Genomic DNA, 18,450 nt, shown 5'->3' with positions numbered 1-18,450 from the left:
TAAGTTGGAAAAGCAATTATTTAAAGTTTTTAAGATTATGTTGTTATATTCAGGAATTCCACAATTTGGGGGTGAAAATGAAAGTCACTTAGCTGTGTCCAACTCTTTGCAATCCCATGGATAGCCCACCAGGCTCCTCTGTCCATGGGATTCTCCAGGCAAGAATACTGGAGTGGGTAGCCATTCCCTTCTCCAGGGGATCTTCCTGATCCAGGGATCGAACCCAGGTCTCCCACATTGCAGGTGGATTCTTTACTTTCTGAGCCACCAAGGAGGCCCCAGTTGGGGGGTAGATTATCTTATTTTACAAATTTGCATCAAAATTTTAGTCATTTACACCTATTCTGAAATAGTAGCATTTTTTTTTTCAGTGAATTTTTATGAAGGATCAATCCACAGATACTACAAAATGCACTCTGGATACACAGTGGCTCAGTCATGTTTACCACTTATTTATGTAAATAGAATTACATATTTCCATTTTATACTCTTGAATAAAACCTTAATGTAAAGGTAAATTGGATAGAAAGTAAACAATCTGTATAAGAAATGGATTCATTAAAATCTGTTTTAGGAAAAATAATGAAGAGAAAGAATGGAAAACCTAGTATTGTTTTTTTAGACATCAGTGTCATTTGATGTCAAGCAGACCATCTGAGTGGGACTTCCCAGGTGGCTCAGTGGCAAAGAACCCACCTGCCAATGCAGGAGACACAGGTTTGATCCCTGGGTCAGGAAGGTCCCCTGTAGAAGGAAATGGCAACCCACTCTAGTATTCTTGCCTGAAGAATTCCACAGAGGAGCCTCAGGGGCTATAGTCCATAGGCTCTCAAAGAGTTGGACACGACTGAATGACTGAACAACTAAGCGTGCGCGCGCACACGCGCACACACACACACCATTTGAAAAGCTAACAAAGAGCACTAACTTAGAGGAGCCCGATACGGTGGTATTGTCAACAGAATCTCGTCACTGGTCCACCAACAAAAGCTTTTAATGGTGTCTCATCCCGAGAAGGTGACCTGGGAAAACGATGTCAGTGGATATCAACTGCCTAATTCTAGAGAAAGGGGAACATAAAAATGTGTTAGGATGACAAGGTTTAAGTTACTGTCACTGCTCTTTCCTTTTTCTTTCCCTTTCTCAATTTAAAAGAACTTTATAAAACAACAGTTTTTGGTAATGATCATAAGAAAAAAGGTGGACTTTAAAAAAAATTTTTAAGTCTGTATTCATGGCTACCATTTGGAGTTTGACAATACTTCTGGTAAGTAAAATTGTTTCTTGTCGTCGTACAAATATATAAAAACTATTTAAACCACCATATACTAGCTGGTGTTAGTATATATAAATGCTCTTTCTCTTGAATAAGATGGATTAAATTGTTTGCTTTATTATTCCCTTTTTATCATGTGTTGTATTTGATGTTAATCCTGTTGAATTCTCATATTTATTTCAAATAAAAACTGAAAATCAGGAATACTACACAATTGTGTCCTCTTATGTCTTCTTTCTTTAGGGTTTTATTTAATATTCGATATTGTGAGCTTTTTAATCTATAATGATCAGCTCTTTACTGATCATTATACAAAGAAAACATTGGCGATGACCCATTGAAACAAAAGGAATTTTTGAACATTCTTCCTATTTGACTTGAGAAAGCTTTTTAGATGATATATTTGTTACCTGTATTAACATATTACATTTTCCCTTCCAGAAAATTTGAACAGTCTTACAGATAATTGATTCTTGAATTTGGCTCTGAAAATATAACTGAATCTAAACTTTATTACATTGCTTGGTGGAGCTTCATTAGCGTTTACTCAGACATATTTTCTCATGTCTGCAGGAGTCAGTAGTCGAATAGTCCGTTCCTCCTCCATCTGACCCTCCTCCTGCATCTCAGGCCCCAACAAAGAATCCAAAGTTGTTCCCTACATCACAGCAAAAAATTTTCTCAAGCAACATGTCAATTGTACATAGACTTTTTTTTTTAAGGCATATAATTCCACCTTAAGACCTTCCTTTCGGAGTGTTTGCCGAGTGGTATTTTCCTACAAGCTCTCTAGGTCTTGGTTTGACCATTGTAGTAGGTTTTTAAAAATGCATTCCTTTGCGGTAGGTTAAAAGTTGAATGGCAGAATATCTTAGAGCTCAGTAAAGCTTTCTGCATATTAAGATTAAGGGAAAAATAATTAAGAAGTAGCTATTCAACTGAAATCCTTGTGTTTCTCTGTCTGTTTCTGTACTTCCAGACAACAGATGGAGGCTCAGATAGGCGCTCTGATACTGGCCACAGACATCAGCCGCCAGAATGAATACTTGTCCTTGTTTCGGGCCCATCTGGACAAGGGCGATCTACATCTGGAAGATGCCAGGCATAGGCACTTGGTCTTACAGGTAAAATGTGGCCTGGAAAAATTCTATTTCTAGGGCAGATCGTTAGAATAAAAATGAAATATTCTCACGTAGTTCTCTGAGTGGTTAAATCTTGAGAGCAAGCTGTGGTCTGCCAAGCGTCGCACAAGGCTACACAGGAAAGGGCCATCACTTTTGTCTTTTTCACACTTGAGATTTCTAACAAAAACAGTGTTTACAAGATGTGGTACCAGTCAACAGTAGCAGCTTTTTTTTGTTGTTACGTTTTTTGGCTGTGCCGCATAGCACACGGGATCTTAGTTCCCTGACCAGGAATTGAACCTGTGCCCCCTGCATTGGATGCACAGAGTCTTAACCACTGGATGGCCAGGGAAGTCCCAAACAGCATTTTATTTTAACAAGTTCTCACATATGAAAAATGAGAAATGACTGACTGGTTTGTAGCTTTCTGATTAATATAGTTCTGTATTAGCTGTCTGGAATTATCAAGCATGTTCAGTTTGGTTAGCAGGCTTTCAGCACCTCTATAAAATGATTGCTGTAACTAACAGTATCATAAACTCAGTGTGAAAATGAAAGTCTCTCAGTTGTACCCCAACTCGTTTCATCCCCATGGACAGAGGAGTCCATCAGGCTTCCTCTGTCCATGGGATTCTCCAGGCAAGAACACTGGAGTGGTTGCCATTTCCTTCTCCAGGGGATCTTCCTGACCCAGGGATCAAGTCTGCTGCAGACTCGCGTCTGCTGCATTGGAGGCAGATTCTTTACCATCTGAGCCACCAGGAAAGCCCCAAACTCAGTGTAAAGGATAACAGATGTCCTGTTGCTACATTTTCTTTTTTAAGGTGTTCTTTCCCCCGCTATTAGAGTATATTTAAACTTGGTACATTTGAAATTTTACTTTTTTTCTTAAGATAGTTTCAATATTTTGCTTGCTAGATGGCTTTGAAGTGTGCCGATATTTGTAACCCGTGTCGGACCTGGGAATTAAGCAAGCAGTGGAGTGAAAAAGTAACAGAGGAATTCTTCCATCAAGGCAAGTTACAGTGTTGAGTGTTGAGTGATCACCTGTCCATTTCATTTTTTAGCATCATATGAATAAAATAACTTAGACAATTAAAGTACTTTGACAAAATAACGGCTAGACAGCTGTAGAGTCTGGCAGTAGGTGCCTGATAGTTTTGGTGACTGTTCACAATAGATGGATGTAGAACCAATAATACACAAATTGAGGACCTGTTTTGAAAAAATCAGCAGTTGTCTTTTGAAGTGATCTGATGTGTGTGCATTTATGAATAGACATAGAGCAAGTTTGGGAGTTTTGCTGTACAGAAAGATTGTCCCGCCCTTGCTCCATCCTTGTCCCATGTGAAGGGTATGGCCATAGAACATATTTTGTGAATTAAAGCCAGAAAGATAAAGATCTTCATTCCATGCGTCGTCCTTTTAGAAATCTTAAGTTTTAAACTAAAATGCTGTCACAGAATTACAATCCTGGGATAACATCTAGTTAAGTTTTCCACCCTCTCCATTTGAAATAGGTTATCAGCTTGGCAACCTTTTCTATGTGTGAATAACTTAAAATTTAAAAAAGAACTAATTTAGAAGGCGTCCTCTCATGAGGATTAAGTATGTTACATTTTTCCTAAGGAATTTACAGGTAAGATGAAGACTTTAATTATATTTTTAACCAATAAGGTATAGTCCACATAAAGAATTCTCTTTCTCTTTTTTAAATTTCTAGGAGATATAGAAAAAAAGTATCATTTGGGTGTGAGTCCACTCTGCGATCGTCAGACTGAATCAATTGCCAACATCCAGATTGGTAATTATACATACTCAGATATAACTGGTTTTTAAAATGCCATTCACTTTAATTTTGTCAGGAAGAGAGGTACATCTGAAGTATAAATATTAAAATGCTTATTTCTAATTTTTAAATAATAAATCTTATTCCTGGATTTTTTTTTGACCCTTATAATTTACTCTCATTTGATTTTAGTTGGTAAAAGCAGAGCAGGTCCAGTGGTTAAGAATCTGCCTTCCACTGCAGGGGACACAGATTTGATCCCTGGTTGGGAAAGATCCCATGCCCTGGGGTGCTAGGCCTGTGTGCCGCAACCACTGAAGCCCATGTGCCTAGAGCCCATGCTCTGCAACAACAGAAGTCAGTCACTGCAATGAGAAGCCTGCGCACAACTAGAGAAAGCCCGTGCACAGCAAAGAAGACCCAGCACAGCCAGAAATTAAATAGTTAAAAAGGAAGCAGAGCAGGTTGCAGTAACTTTCTGTTCTAAGATGGAAAGAATAGGAACTTCCCTGGTGGTCCAGTGGTTAAGAATCTGCCTGCCAATGTAGGGGACACAGGTTTGATCCCTGGTCCAGGAAGGCTTCCCTAGTGGCTCAGAGGTTCAAGTGTCTGCCTCCAATGCGGGAGACCCGGGTTTGATCCCTGGGTCAGGAAGATCCCCTGGAGAAGGAAATGGTAACCCACTCCAGTATTCTTGCCTGGAGAATCCCATGGACGGAGAAGCCTGGTAGGCTACAGTCCACGGGGTCGCAGTGAGTCGGACACGACTGAGCGACTTCACTCACTCACTCACTCACTCACCAGGAAGATCCCACATGTTGTGGGGCAACAGAGCCCATGCACCTGCTCTCTGCAACTAGAGGAAAGCCCATGTACAGCAATGAAGATCCAGTGCAGCACCCCCTTCCCCAGCTCCCAGACCCCAAAAAAAGAAACTCTGTCACTCTGGAGCCACTAGACCTGATTGCCAGTGAACACTCGCAACCTCGGGCTCTTCTGCGCCACCTGCTGGTTGAAGCTGACTCTGCAGCACTGCGCACAGGCCCCTGTAACCTGGCCTCAAGTCGTCTCCCCAGCACCCACCCTCTCATTTACCTTCAGCCACTTGGGACCCCACTGGGCTCCGCACAGCCACACCTGTGTGAAGGCAGGAGTCCCAGGCACGTGGGCTGTCCTGGGACAGTTAAGTAGACTCACAAATGGTTGGGCAGCTCCTGACTCACAGCCACTCAAGACAAGCGCTGCTGGGCTCCTCTTCTTCGTTTGCCCAGTTTATACAGTTAGCAGGTGTTGGTCTTTGTGACCTCAAATCCTAAGGGAAAGGGGGGCTTGGAAAGATTCTCCTTCTAGGGTAAGTCAGGGAACTGTTAGAATAAACTCAGTGCTAAGCAGCAGTTACCCGGAGCCAGCGTGGGGTCAGTAAGCAGAAGTCATGTTGCGTCGATAGGTTTTCTTCTGTGATAGGAGCCCTGGGTCTGTCGTGTGCTGGGTGAGAGTGAGGCACGTGACCCGGCGCCCTGTGGTGTCTGGGACAAGAATAGAGAGGGGCACGTGGACAGGGACAATTAAGTGGATTCAACAAGTGGTTGGACTGCTCATGAGTCCAGGGTGCCTCCCGGCTCTGTCTGTGGCCCCGGCCTGAGTACTGTTACTGGGTGCTTAAGACCTCAAAGAATCCCAGAGAACAAAGAGCGTGGAGAGACAGCTAGTCTGTTGGATGGGAGAAACAGGATGCAGATGCTCTCAGCCGGTTGGAACGGTGGGAGAATCAAAGAACAGGGATCCAGGCCTTCCAGTGGTTAAGAACTCGCCTGCCAATGCAACAGGAGAAGCCACTGCAATGAGAAGCCCGCACACCACAACTAAAGAAAAGCCTGCGCAGCGACGAAGACCCAGCACAGCCACAAATTTGTTTTTTAAAAAAAATTTTTTTAAAGGCTGAATGATACTCCATTTTAAAAAAGAAAATGGATCCTGTGAAACCGGTGGTAATAAAGTCCTACATTTGGGTACAAGACCCCAGCTGCTCATGACCTGACCGAGGCACCTAGAAAAAGATGGGGCTCCGGGCGCAGGTTCAGCCAGACTGGGGGTATGAGGGTGGCTGCTGCCAGAGGCTGAAATGCTCTCTCACTACAGTGGTGATGTTTTTCTCGTGTCCTGTCTCTCCTCACCAGAACATTCCTCGTGGCAGGCACATCTCGACTATTCACTGCTGAGCCCTGGCCAACCCAAAGCAGTGCTTGGCATAGAGTAGGTTCTCAGTTAACTCGTGTGGCAGAGATGGGAGACACGGAAGAAAGCTGTGTTTCCAGTATGGGCACTGCTACTTCAGAGACCAGAATCGGTACACTTAAAATTCAACCATCAGACCATATGTGACTTTTCTGATTAAAAGTAGTGGGTGCTAACTGCTTTGCTTCCATGACATTTAAAAATATATATATTATTTGGCTGCACAGGTCTTAATTGTAGGATCTTCAGTCTTTGTTACAACACGTGGGATCTTTACTTGCACCATGCAAACTGTTGTGGCGTGTGGGATCTACTGCCCTGACCAGGGCTCGGAGCCAGGCCTCCTGCGTTGGGAGCACGGACCAGCAGGGAAGTCCCACCACTGAGACTTTCTTGTTGGCTAAGTGGACCGTGTGTAGTTTGTGGTCCATAGAGTCTTTCCCTGAGAAGAAAGTTTTAGAGATGAAAAAAATTTTAAACTGTTAACAGTGATGGAATTTGAATGTATATTTTTGTGTCCTTGATCAAAAGTTTAGGAAGATGATGTTATATTTGCTTTTGTTAAGGTGTTTCCTAGGAGGCTTCTTCCACCCTGTGTAAGATACTGTGTAGTATTATTAAGTCAGATATAGTGTGGGCTCGAGTACTGTGTAACCCAGAGATGCAGGCTGTCCTGAAATCGCCTTTCCTTTTCTGACTCTGAATTAAGGGAGATCGGTGGTATGAGCTGTCCATAAAGTAGGCCTAGTACACTTCCATATTCACGTTAGTGATGGTTTAATCTTTGTTCTTCTTAGACTTGTACTTGGTGTTGTGTTGTTATGTAGTTGCTAAGTAGTGTCTGACTCTTCGTGACCCCATGGGCTGTAACATGCCAGGCTCCTCTGTCCGTGGGATTTCCCAGGCAAGGATACTGGAGCGGGTTGCCATTTCTTCCTTCAGGGGATCTTCCCAACCCAGGTCTCCTGCATTGGCAGGCAGATTGTTTATCACCAGGGAAGCCATGGTGTTGTGAGTTTTGGCTTTATAAATTCTGAGGTATCAGTACATAGAAGCCGCCCTATGCTCATGATCCCCTGACTGATGGCAGAGCTGCTGCACCTCGGTTCCGGTCTTGTCACCCGCAGCCCAGGAGACCCCCTTAGCTCTAGCAGTCTTGCGGGAACCAGCCCTCGGACCCACTGAGCTCTGCTGCAGGGCCACCGCAGTTTTGCTGAAACATTGATAGAAGGATGTGGTTGGTGCAGCTGAGAGGAATCATCAGCAGAGATGTGCTGCGTTTGTCAGCTCACCTTTACTTCAAGTTTCATTACGTTGCTTACATAGATTCTTCGAGAAGGTATGTAAATTTCACACACGTCTAGAAAAATAAGAGCTAGATAGTACTGGAATAGGGCTTAAGAGAGTAGACTCTGTATTGACATTTGAAAGTTTCAGAACACACACAGAGGCCTTTTCTCCTTGTTTCCTCAGGTTTTATGACCTATCTCGTGGAGCCTCTGTTCACGGAATGGGCCCGGTTCTCTAATACCAGGCTGTCCCAGACGATGCTCGGACACGTGGGTCTGAACAAAGCCAGCTGGAAGGGACTGCAGAGAGAGCAGCCCAGCAGCGAGGACGCTGATGCTGCGTTCGAGGAGTTGAGCTCACAGTTATTACCTCAGGAAAACCGGTTACCCTAACCCCCAGAACCAGTGGACAGATGCCTCCTAGAGGTGGTTAGAAATGTGAAACGGGGTCTTGAGGTGAGAACTTACTCTTGACTGCCAAGGGAAATGAATGATGCCAGCATTATTTATTTCCAAGATTTCCTCTGTTGGATCATTTGAACCCACTTGTTAAGGACAAGACCCGAACCTACAGCAATATGCATTTGGCTTTTCGTGGGAGACCTTGAAGAGGCAGCGCCTGGCAGGAGCAAAACGGAGGGAATAAGCGAGGAAGTTTTTGCAGGAAGGATTGCAGTGGCTTGTGTGCTCTTCAGAGCATCATCGTGAAGCTTGAACTGAAGCCTTCAGCAGAAATCTTCGGAATTTAACCAGCATGATGCAAACAGTGTCTATCTGTACCTTCCACTGATTCTGTCGGAGAAAATGGAAATGTGAAGTGCCCAGTGTCTGCACCTCTGGCAGGACTCAATGTTTACAAACCAACTCTTGAAATATTGGTTCTCAATTTGCCTTGGAGCATGATTGTGAAGGAACCACTAAGAATTCTGAAGATCAAACCTAGAACTGCAGCTCTTTCTCCCCCTCCCCTGGTTTGCCTTTTTTCCTTCGGATGCCACCAAAGCCTCCCATTTGCTCTGGTTTATTTCGTGCACTGGAGACTGAGCATTTATCATAGAGTGCCGCCGAGCTTTCACTCCAGTGCTGTTTGGCAATGCAATTTTTTTTTAACTTGGTTTTTAATTTGGGGCGGGCGGGGCAGAAGCCCAGTGTCCTAGCTGTGTGATGATTCCGCGGTGAAGACATTGCATGTTGTCTTCACTACTGTACACTTGACCTGCACATGCAAGAAAACAAAAAAAAGGTGGAATGTTTAAAACACCATAATCAGCTCAGGGTATTGCCAATCTGAAATAAAGTGGGATGGGCCAGTGCGTCCTTCAGAGCAAGGGTACTAAAGCCCCTCTCGCTGCAGGGAGTGAGAGGTGTGTCGTGTGTGTGTGGATGTGTGTTTGGGGCACGCTCGTGCATGTGTGACTGTGCATGTGTTTTATTTATCCACATGGCAAGGATCGGAGACGTCGGCTTTTATTTATTATTGTAGAATGTGACGTAGTGAGCAGCCACACGTGGGAGGGGAAGGGAGGTCGGCCGTGAGAGATGATGGCTCCAGACGCCAGATGCCTTAACTATGCACCAAGCTAAGTGACCAAACTTCTTGTTTTGATTTGAAAAAAAGTGCATTGTTTTCTCGTCCCTCCCTTTGACGAAACGTTCCCCTTCGACGGGCCTTTTGATGTGAACAGATGTTTTCTAGGACAAAAAAAAAAAATCTAAGGACTAATTTTAAATTTAACAAACATTCCACTTTTGTAATTTGTTTTAAATTGTTTCATGTATAGTAAGCACAACTGTAATCTAGTTTTAAGAGAAACCGGTGCTTTCTTTTAGTTCAATTGTATTTCCCTTGTTACTGTAAAAGACTGTTTATTAATTATGTTTACAGTTCGTCGCAACAGCCATTTTCTTGGGAGAAAGCTTGAGTGTAAAGCCATTTGTAAAAGGCTTTGCCAGACTCATTTTAATATGTGCCTGTTGCTGTTCACTTTTGATGAATAAAACCTATCTTTTCACATTTTTATCTTTGATATTTACCTTATAAGTCAGTCTGTGGGAAAGGATAAGGCAAAGTTACCAAGAAAACTAAGTGTCCACTTCTCGATCCTAGCCCTGGCTCACAGGACTTGCTCAGGTGTCGCTGGGTGCAGGCATCATCCTGTGAGCTCACCTGTCACCTGCACCTCACAGGTGAGATGCCAAGGCCCGGGGCATAGATGGCTGAGTCCTCACAGCCCAGAGAAGTCGGCTCTGAGCCCAGTCTCTGGTCTCCACAGCCCTTGTTCCCACAGTGGGAACCTCAGGCCCTCGTGCAGGTACCAGAATACCACTTGTGTTGGCCTTTTTAAAGTCAAGTAATAGGAAATGGCCACTTGATTCTGCTTGACTGGTTTCAGTGTAAGAAAGGCACCACTGGGCCTCTCCTCAGTCTCCCCAAACCCGTTTCATTGGAAGGGGTAAGTGTAAACTCTGAACGCAAACATACTGTCGTCATTTGCATAGAAGAGTGAAGACCAGTAGAAATACAGCATGAGCCAAGTAGGTGATTGTCAATTCTGGAGTGATCACATGTTTTTAAAAAAAGATGAAATTTATTCCAGCATGTCCAGAATATCATTTAGATATGTAGCCACAAAACGAGAAGAAAAATAGCCATTATTAAAAAGCGACTATTGAGATGTTTTACATTCTTTTCTCTGTTACCAAGTCTTTGCAATCTGGCGTGTCCTTGCCGCTTACAGCACATCTCAGTTTGGGCCAGCCGTGTCTCAGGTGCCCGGTCTCCACGTGTGGCTTGTGGCCACCACACTGGACCGCTGGGCGCTGAAGTCTGATGGAGGCGAATCTGACACACCCCGTGTGGTGAGGAAACTTGCGACTCACAGACCTAGTATGACAGCATGTGGAGAGCAGAACTGTCTCACGGCAAACTCACTGCAACCAAACTCACAGAAACTGATTGTTTTTTTCCCATTAGTAGTTTAATTTACAATGAGAAAGGTAACTGTCAATCATTCTTTCATGTTAGGCAGATCTCCTTGGGAAGCTAAATTACAATCAGCTGGTTACTTGCGCATGGATTCCGAGCCAGGGAAGCAAGGTCCCTCACGCATCCTATAAGGAGGCGCCGACTGATGCTCGTGCTTGGGTGGACCGTGGTTCCCCTGGATGAGGCTAGAGACTGAACCCAGGAGCTGCGTCTGCACACCCCTGGACGAGGCTAGAGACTAAGTCCCAGGAGCTGCGTCTGCACATCCGCTTGACTGGCATGTCTAGTAGGTATGTCAGACCCTCAGCCGCAGGCGGCCTGGGCTCCGCCTGCCAGGCTGTGCTTGCTGCTGCTTCTCTGACTTGTGTTTGATATTCAGAGGAATATCCTATTTCCATTCTCGAGGGGGAGACACCTGAGTGTGCTCCCGTTCCCTGCCTATGGGTAAGTAAACCCACGGCAAAGATACATGTTGTTACATATATGTGGGACAAGCCTTGACAGCCCTGCTTCATAGCACCTGTGTATTCTTTGAACATTGATTTTTCTAGAAAAATTTGAGGAAACAGTACAATAATTCAGAAAACTTGAGGAAATAGGAATTTAGAAGATCACATTTTTAAATAAGTATTATGGAAGAGAACACAAAGTTCATATGAATTTTTACGATAAAATGGGAGACTTCAAAGAATTGTCGAGCACTGTAGCAGCTTGCCGGGCCCTGGGGCAACCTTGAGTGCTGGGGGCAGCACCTCTGCTACAGGCTCAAGGTCCTCAGAACATTTTGGTAAGCCTTAGCTTAACAAAACCAAACAAGCTGGTTCCTGGTCAGTACTTGTATTCTGTCAATGCGGTGCTTTATAATCTTCTTAATATAAAAGTAAAAAATGTGTTTTTAAATTTATTTAATTGGAGGCTAATCACAGTACTGTAGTGGTTTTTGCCATATGTTGCCTGGTAATATATTTGTACTTTAGGTACAGGTTAGAGGTGCTAGTAACTTGGAAGATTCCTGTAATGGCCTCTCTTTCCAAAAAGCATTCTTAACTCTTAAAGGTTTCAACTTTAATTTTCACATCAGAGGTTCACAGTGTTTTCATGTGTACTGTTTTTTTAACGTGTAAATATTTTGTTTAAATCTTTTCCCAGTTAATATCTCCTTCTTGCGCCAGTGACCAATGGCTGATACGCATTCAGTACTGTTTTTAAATAAATGTGATATTAATCACCATGCTATCAGCATATATTTGAAATACATAGTTGTCCAGATGCGTGCAGGACTTAGCCTGAGCCATTCCTTGTTGGCTAAGGATTTGCAGGCAACCTGTGTCTTCTGGAAGGCCCCCGGTGGTCCCTGGTCTCCAGCGGGGGGTGGCCACTACTGGGAGTGGACACAGGCGCAAACAGCTGTCTCCTCCACCTTCTTGTCCCTCGTGCTCATCATTAGTGCAGTGGCTCAGTCGTGTCTGCCTCTGCAGCCCCGTGGGCTGCAGCACTCCCGGCTTCCCTGTCCTTCACCAACTCCCGGAGCTTCCTCAAACTCGTGTCCATTGGTGATGCCATCCAACCACCTCATCCTCTATCGTCCCCTTCTCCTCCTGCCCTCAGTCTTCCCCAGCATCAGCCTTTTCTGATGAGTCAGTCATGTGCTCAGCATAGGGACAGACTGGCATAAACTGTGCCATCAATGAATGTTGTTGAACAAATCATTATGAATAACCTGGTATTGTGTTTCCTTTCTAGCTGTCAGTCTTTCACTATGCACAGTTTTGTTGATACTAGTCTATGCTGCATTCTGTGCCTACAGCACCCGAGCTCCTGCTGGGTGCTGCACTGGATGTGGTAAAGCGTTCCAAGTGACAGAGCATGGCCCCTGATCTCAGAATGTTTGGGTGGCTGTGTGTGGAAAGCATCTGTTGTATGACATGGCAGGTTTCTGTCTTGTACAAAATGAATGGTTTCATTGGGTAATAATGAAAATGATACCATTTCTAGTAATTACTGAATGTTATTAACATCCATGACTTGTAAAATTAGTTTTCAAATTTGATTCTAAAATATGTCTTAGATGTTCGGTATGATACTTTTAGTAGAATTCTAGCTTTTATCACAGTATCTTTTTTTTTTTTTTTTTTTTAACTTTCATAGCGGTGTTAAATTGTCCTGAACCTATTTTAAAGTCTGGTAGGTTGTACGGGAAAGAGAACACCCATTTTTAATATTAGATTATTTTTTAGTTCTAATTTAAAAGTGAAGAAACATGTAAAATATCATGTATGAAACGAGTTGCCAGTCCAGGTTCGAAGCACAATACTGGATGCTTGGGGCTGGTGCACTGGGACGACCCAGAGGGATGGAATGGGGAGGGAGGAGGGAGGAGGGTTCAGGATGGGGAACACATGTATACCTGTGGCGGATTCATTTTGATATTTGGCAAAACTAATACAGTTATGTAAAGTTTAAAAATAAAATTTAAAAAAAAAAAAAGTGAAGCACAGCAAACTTACTAGGCTATTGCAAGCTTTACCAGTCCCATCAATAGTCTTATGAAGAAAGTGCATCTTCTATTATATTTAAGCTTTGCATTGAGATTTTTGAGCATAAATTTGAAGTGTCTCTTTATTGTTGAGCCATAAAGCAGTGGTCCCCAACCTTTTTGGCACCAGGGACCTGTTTCATGGAAGACAGTTTTTCCACGGACCGAGGGTGGTGGTGGTGGGGTTTCAGGATGATTCAAGGGCGTAACATTTACCGTGCACTTGATTATTACTACATCAGCTCCACCTCAGATCATCAGGTATTAGACCCCGGAGGTTGGGGACCCCTACTGTAAAGAATCAGGAGGGTGCATGATATCCCAAGGTGCTTTTTATCTTTTGAAGAAAGTATCATAAAGGAATATGATAAAATAACTAGCTGAACATTTGCAGAGTTTTAAAATTTCCATCTAAGAATCCTCACAGTACAGGGGTTAACTTTTTCCACTGTAGGGAACGGTCTCAGGTCACTGCGGGTTAACTGGACCTTTATATTGAGGATTCGTGTTCATGAGACAGACTAATCACTTAAGTGTAGCTTTTTGCTGCACCTGCTTCTTGCCACTCCTGCTTCTCTTGCAGCCTCTTCTCTACCTTGGAGTGTCTGCTTGGAAAGGCAGTAAACATTTTTAAAGCATTGTCTTTATGGCTAGACAGACTAGGTTTAGTCTTCTGTCACCTCATCTGTTGAGTGGCTTTCTAACCTGTAACATGTGTCTCAAAAAATGTACTGACACATAGTTCAGGCCGAGTCATTGTCCTTATTCATTTCCTCATCGTATTTTGTATAACTGCTCATGGGTACAGCTGTTCCTTGTGACCTGCTTACTTGAGCTCTGAGTACTGAATGCACCCCTCTCTCTCCAGGTTTCTTGTTCAAATTCCTGAGGGACAACCTGGACCAACTCAGGAAGGCTGATCCTGGGCCCCCGACCAGCCTCTGCCTTAGCAGGTGCTCCCCTTGCAGAGGGCCGTCTGCTCTAGGTCAAGGTCGAGGTTAGAGATGGCGACGGCCTCACGTGCTGTCCACCCTCACTGAACACCGGGTTACACAGCAACTTGCCGCTGCACCTGCGTCTCACCGTCTCTCGTCTTCGATAGCAGGCGTGGCTGGCCAATGAAGAGGGATGGCTCTTAAGCCACGTGAGTGGAAAGCTGTTCATACCTCTAGTAAAATCGCTGTTGTGAAGCGTGTCTTTCTCCCCCAGATTAAGGCTTTTGCCAGCATGGAAGAGAACAGTTGGGAAGCGCGGCACTGCCCTGTAGCAGCCACAGCTGTTTGGGATGGAATGGGAGGCACTATATGGATCATCTTAATTACCTTCTTGATCATGTCTAAATTCCACCCATGTTACTCTCTCAGCTTTGCGGGAAGGAGCTCTCTGACCTGTCAAAGAGGCTGGAGAACCTCCCAGGGAAAAGAAGTCTTGAGAAGCTCCAGCCAGAGGAACAGTAAGGTGTTCAGTCCTTACAAAGCAGACTAAGGACAGCAGTCTCAGAGGGAAATATCTAAGATTTCTGGATCCTTCCTTAGGTATGCTGTTTTTATTTCTTATCCTCAAGTGATTGCTCTGGTATCATTGAAGAACTAGCCTGCTTATAAGATTGATAAGGAAAAACTAAAATGAATGTTAAGAAACAGGCTCAGTGGAGTGGCACAGAATACTGACTCCAGGATGAGAAGAGGAGACAGGACTCAGGAGAGGCTGAAGATCATGGGGAAGACTGATGGTAACAGGCAGTAACAATAATACTGGCTAAAACTAAGTGCCTCCTCCTGCCTGGCGATCCCAGAGCTGTTGCTGCTGGGTTCACGCCTGAAAGTTTAAGCTTTCATCTGCCAGATCTAGTCCACAGAAAGAACTTATGTTTTCAGAGAAGTTACTAGACGATGGTTTTTCCAGCTATGAGTTTCCAGTAGTTGTTACCTCGTGTTTTCTTCCTTCCCCACCAAGATGCAGACTCACAGGAATTCACACAGCAAGAGGATAGGATGCTTCTGCAGAAGGGCCTGCGACTGGGCAGACACCCAGGACTGAAGACTGAGACCTACCCCTCCACCCTGGCCCGCACACAGGGACCTTGTCTCCTAGGAGAAAACTGTCTGCTGGGAACCTTGTGTAAAATAATGTAAGAACTTACTTAGTACTCTGCTATTCATAGAATGTGTTCAGAATGCTGCTTTAATCCTCATAATTTCCTGAACTGAGCATTATTCCCATTTTAAAAACAGATGTGCCTGGGCCAGGATCACATACACATATCGTGTTTTAACTCCCAAGTCCAGGGCTCTTTGACTCACATTATATATACAGTTGACTCCTGAACACGGGTTTGAACTGCGTGGGTCCACATATACTTGGACTTCTTTCAGTATTAACACAGTACCTGTATAGATTTTAAGTACGGAGAGAAGCTTGCATTTGACCAGAGGTCACAAAGTGTGGAATCAGAAACTAAAGGTTTGAGCCTTGATTCTTTCCCAGCTGTTCCAGGTTCCTACCCACGCTTGGGTGAGTTGTCAGTTCTTTTGCTGTTGAGGCAGAGATAGCAGTATGGCCTAGGGGAGGTGGAAAGAGAGGCCCAGAGGTAGGTTCTAGGCTCTAGAACCCTGAAGAAACTCACACACCTCTTTCTCTTTTAATGCTGAAGATGAATGAAAAAGGTGACACATTTTAAGCAGTATATTTCCACTTGGAAAATGCAGAAAGCAAATTATTCTAAAGTTGCATGTACAACACAGAAGAAGTTTACCTACTGTGGAAGAAAAAGCAAAAGCATTTATATAGGCATGATGGTCCAAGGAAAAGAAAAGTTGCTTTATTTCAAAACAGTAACTTCCTTATTTTGGAGCACTGGCTAAAAATTCAATTATTGATACAAATATAAATATTTCTTAGGAGGTCAAAATAAGTATATCAGGTGAATTTTTAAACGATAGAAAACAATTAGAAACAATGTATGTCAACAACATGTGTAAAATTAAGCCACAGTTCAAATTTAGTAAGCTAAACAGCCAAGCCATGAAAATTACCTCAACTAGTATTAGCTGCTATCGTTTAGAACATTGCACATCATTTCAATAACTTAAAAGTGAATGTATCTTCTTCATATCTCCTAATCGCCCTGGGAGATGGAACTTTTTCCCCCACTAGATTTAAATAATAAGTCCAACTATTTACTCATGGTAGGAGATTCTGGATAACTATAGCTGAGTTTAACAGAAATATAGAAAATCATGAAGATACATGAAGCATTTAGAAATGATGACTTCCTTTGAAGTCCCAAATGAGAAAGGAGGCTCTCCACTTCCTGACAGCACCTACAGGTTATGCTGCTACATGGTGGAACGCAGCAGAACAGCAGTCTGACTGACCCATGATAAGCAACTTACAGGAAATTCTGTGGCCTATTCAATGTTTAATAGACCAGTATTAAAAAAAAATTTTTAACTCCATTATGCTGACATTTCCAGAAGTGTTAACTTAGCAACAAGTCATCTTTATGATATGCCATTTTATTAAACTGAAAGAAAAAAAGATGGTACATTCTACTTTTACTTTAAAAGAGATTTAATTCAATAGTTTGATTGCTCACTATTGAAAACTACATTTTCTTCCTCAGAACTGGGCGGCACTGAGGTGGAAACAGTTTTCATGATCCTTGACTTCCCCTTAAAGGAAAGTATTACAGAATTTCAGCAGTGAACATCATCTGGTTCCTACTCAAACCCCATCTCCAAGAAAACGTGAGAGAGAATCTAAAAGTTCTGTTCAAGGCAAGAAGAAATTCCAAACTCAAACATTTTACTCTAACAATTTGGATATACCATCTGCTCCATCGCTGGGTAGGAATGATTACCAGCAGCCTTGTCACTGCCAGCGCTAAATCGTATATCCAAATACATGCACATAAAATATGTGTACAGATAAATTAGTGTTAATTAAAAACTCACATCTATAAAATATCCTTCCTTTGTTCTGAAATCTATGTACTTGTTTTCCAGACTGGAAACCTAAACATCTTGGCTACACATTAAAAACATGCTGGAATGTACATACGCTATGGAAACTTCAGAACTGACCTTCTCTTAAAAGCAAACAAACCTAGAGTGCTTTTGTTATAGCATCATCCTCTAATGAGACCTAAAAGGAGACCACTAAGTTCTAAATTCAGGTATTTACCAAACAGTGTTGATATCTACTAGCTGAACAGCCCTAATAAACGAACAGCTGAACTTCAGATAGTCTTTCTCAGCTCTTTGTCTATTAGGAAGTTGAAGCATTTTCAATTAAAGCCTTCATTTTTCCAGTAGACTTCAACATGTGTGGACCAAACTAGAAAAGAAACAAAAAAGATACAGGTTCATGTAACAGCAATGATAGCCCCCTCCCGACCATGGACCACAAGGTATGTTTATAACAACCTGTCAATTCATATCAACAGTGAGAAAGATAGCAAAATTACTCCCTATCAAACTGTAGTCAGCATCGCAAGACCCTAGCTTAGTCCAATTTTACTTCTTTTAATAAAAGAAGGAAGATACAGAGTTTCCTCTTCAATGTCTAGGGTTTCAAAGATGCTAGAATTTCTAGGATATCTACCTCTCTGGCATAGATAAACTCATCTCCCCAGTGACAGTAACCTGAGGCAAGTTAAAGTGAAGTCGCTCAGTCGTGTCCGACTCTTTGCGACCCCGTGGACTGTACAGCCTACCAGGCTCCTCAGTCCATGGAATTCTCCAGGCAAGAATACTGGAGTGGGCTGCCATTTCCTTCTCCAGAGGATCTTCCCAACCCAGGGACTGAACCCGGGTCTCCCGCATTGCAGTCAGACGCTTTACCATCTGAGCTACCTGAGGAAAGGGAAGGTCTAAATTAATATTGAAGAGCTTTCATTAAGTCTGCTCAGTCTCCACCAATGCAGGGCCCACAGCCTGCAAGGCCCTGGTCAGATTTCTTTCCCCTTTATAAGAATTTCAAAGGTGCCCTAAGAGAATGACCTTTCCTTTCTACATCACAACATTTACACTATCCTTAGATGTAAATTTTATTGTCATGAATTTCACTTCATTGTGCTTAAATATAAACAAACAGCATGGGAAATTTAACATAGGAGATACCCAGGGTTAGCTTTTACTTACAGAAGAGCATCAAGAGGGAAGCAGTCTAGCTGGCATTAAGGACTAACTCGTACAGCGCATCCTTTTGCATC

The 18,450-nt window shown here is 43.2% G+C and overlaps 2 protein-coding genes across 7 annotated transcripts in view; one reads left to right on the top strand and one right to left on the bottom strand.

The window, feature by feature from the left end:
• Nucleotides 1-15,897, top strand: part of PDE7A (phosphodiesterase 7A) — a 111,117-nt gene extending 95,220 nt beyond the window's left edge. For 2 of the 5 annotated variants that reach the window (XM_055546115.1, XM_055546116.1), the window contains exons 10-13: nucleotides 2,256-2,400; nucleotides 3,319-3,415; nucleotides 4,124-4,204; nucleotides 7,898-9,730. In XM_055546115.1, the coding sequence (XP_055402090.1) occupies nucleotides 2,256-2,400; nucleotides 3,319-3,415; nucleotides 4,124-4,204; nucleotides 7,898-8,106 (532 nt within the window). In that variant the 3' untranslated portion in view covers nucleotides 8,107-9,730. Of the gene's footprint in view, nucleotides 1-2,255; nucleotides 2,401-3,318; nucleotides 3,416-4,123; nucleotides 4,205-7,897; nucleotides 9,731-10,738; nucleotides 12,637-14,103; nucleotides 14,380-14,599; nucleotides 14,771-15,191 lie in introns of those variants that run through there. The other 3 variants (XR_008702161.1, XR_008702160.1, XM_055546117.1) reach the window with 3 other exon arrangements.
• A 136-nt stretch (nucleotides 15,898-16,033) lies between these two features.
• The window catches only part of MTFR1 (mitochondrial fission regulator 1), a 62,449-nt gene continuing 60,032 nt past the window's right edge, over nucleotides 16,034-18,450 (bottom strand). For both annotated transcript variants that reach the window (XR_008702162.1, XM_055546118.1), the window contains exon 8: nucleotides 16,034-17,573. Coding sequence is in view for 1 of the 2 variants with exons in the window: in XM_055546118.1 (XP_055402093.1) it covers nucleotides 17,505-17,573 (69 nt within the window). In the remaining variant the exon portion in view is untranslated. The remainder of the gene's footprint in view (nucleotides 17,574-18,450) is intronic.

Source organism: Bubalus kerabau, chromosome 14, assembly GCF_029407905.1.
Source record: "Bubalus kerabau isolate K-KA32 ecotype Philippines breed swamp buffalo chromosome 14, PCC_UOA_SB_1v2, whole genome shotgun sequence".
Lineage (NCBI taxonomy): Eukaryota > Metazoa > Chordata > Mammalia > Artiodactyla > Bovidae > Bubalus > Bubalus kerabau.
This window is presented reverse-complemented; position numbering and strand designations above follow the sequence as displayed.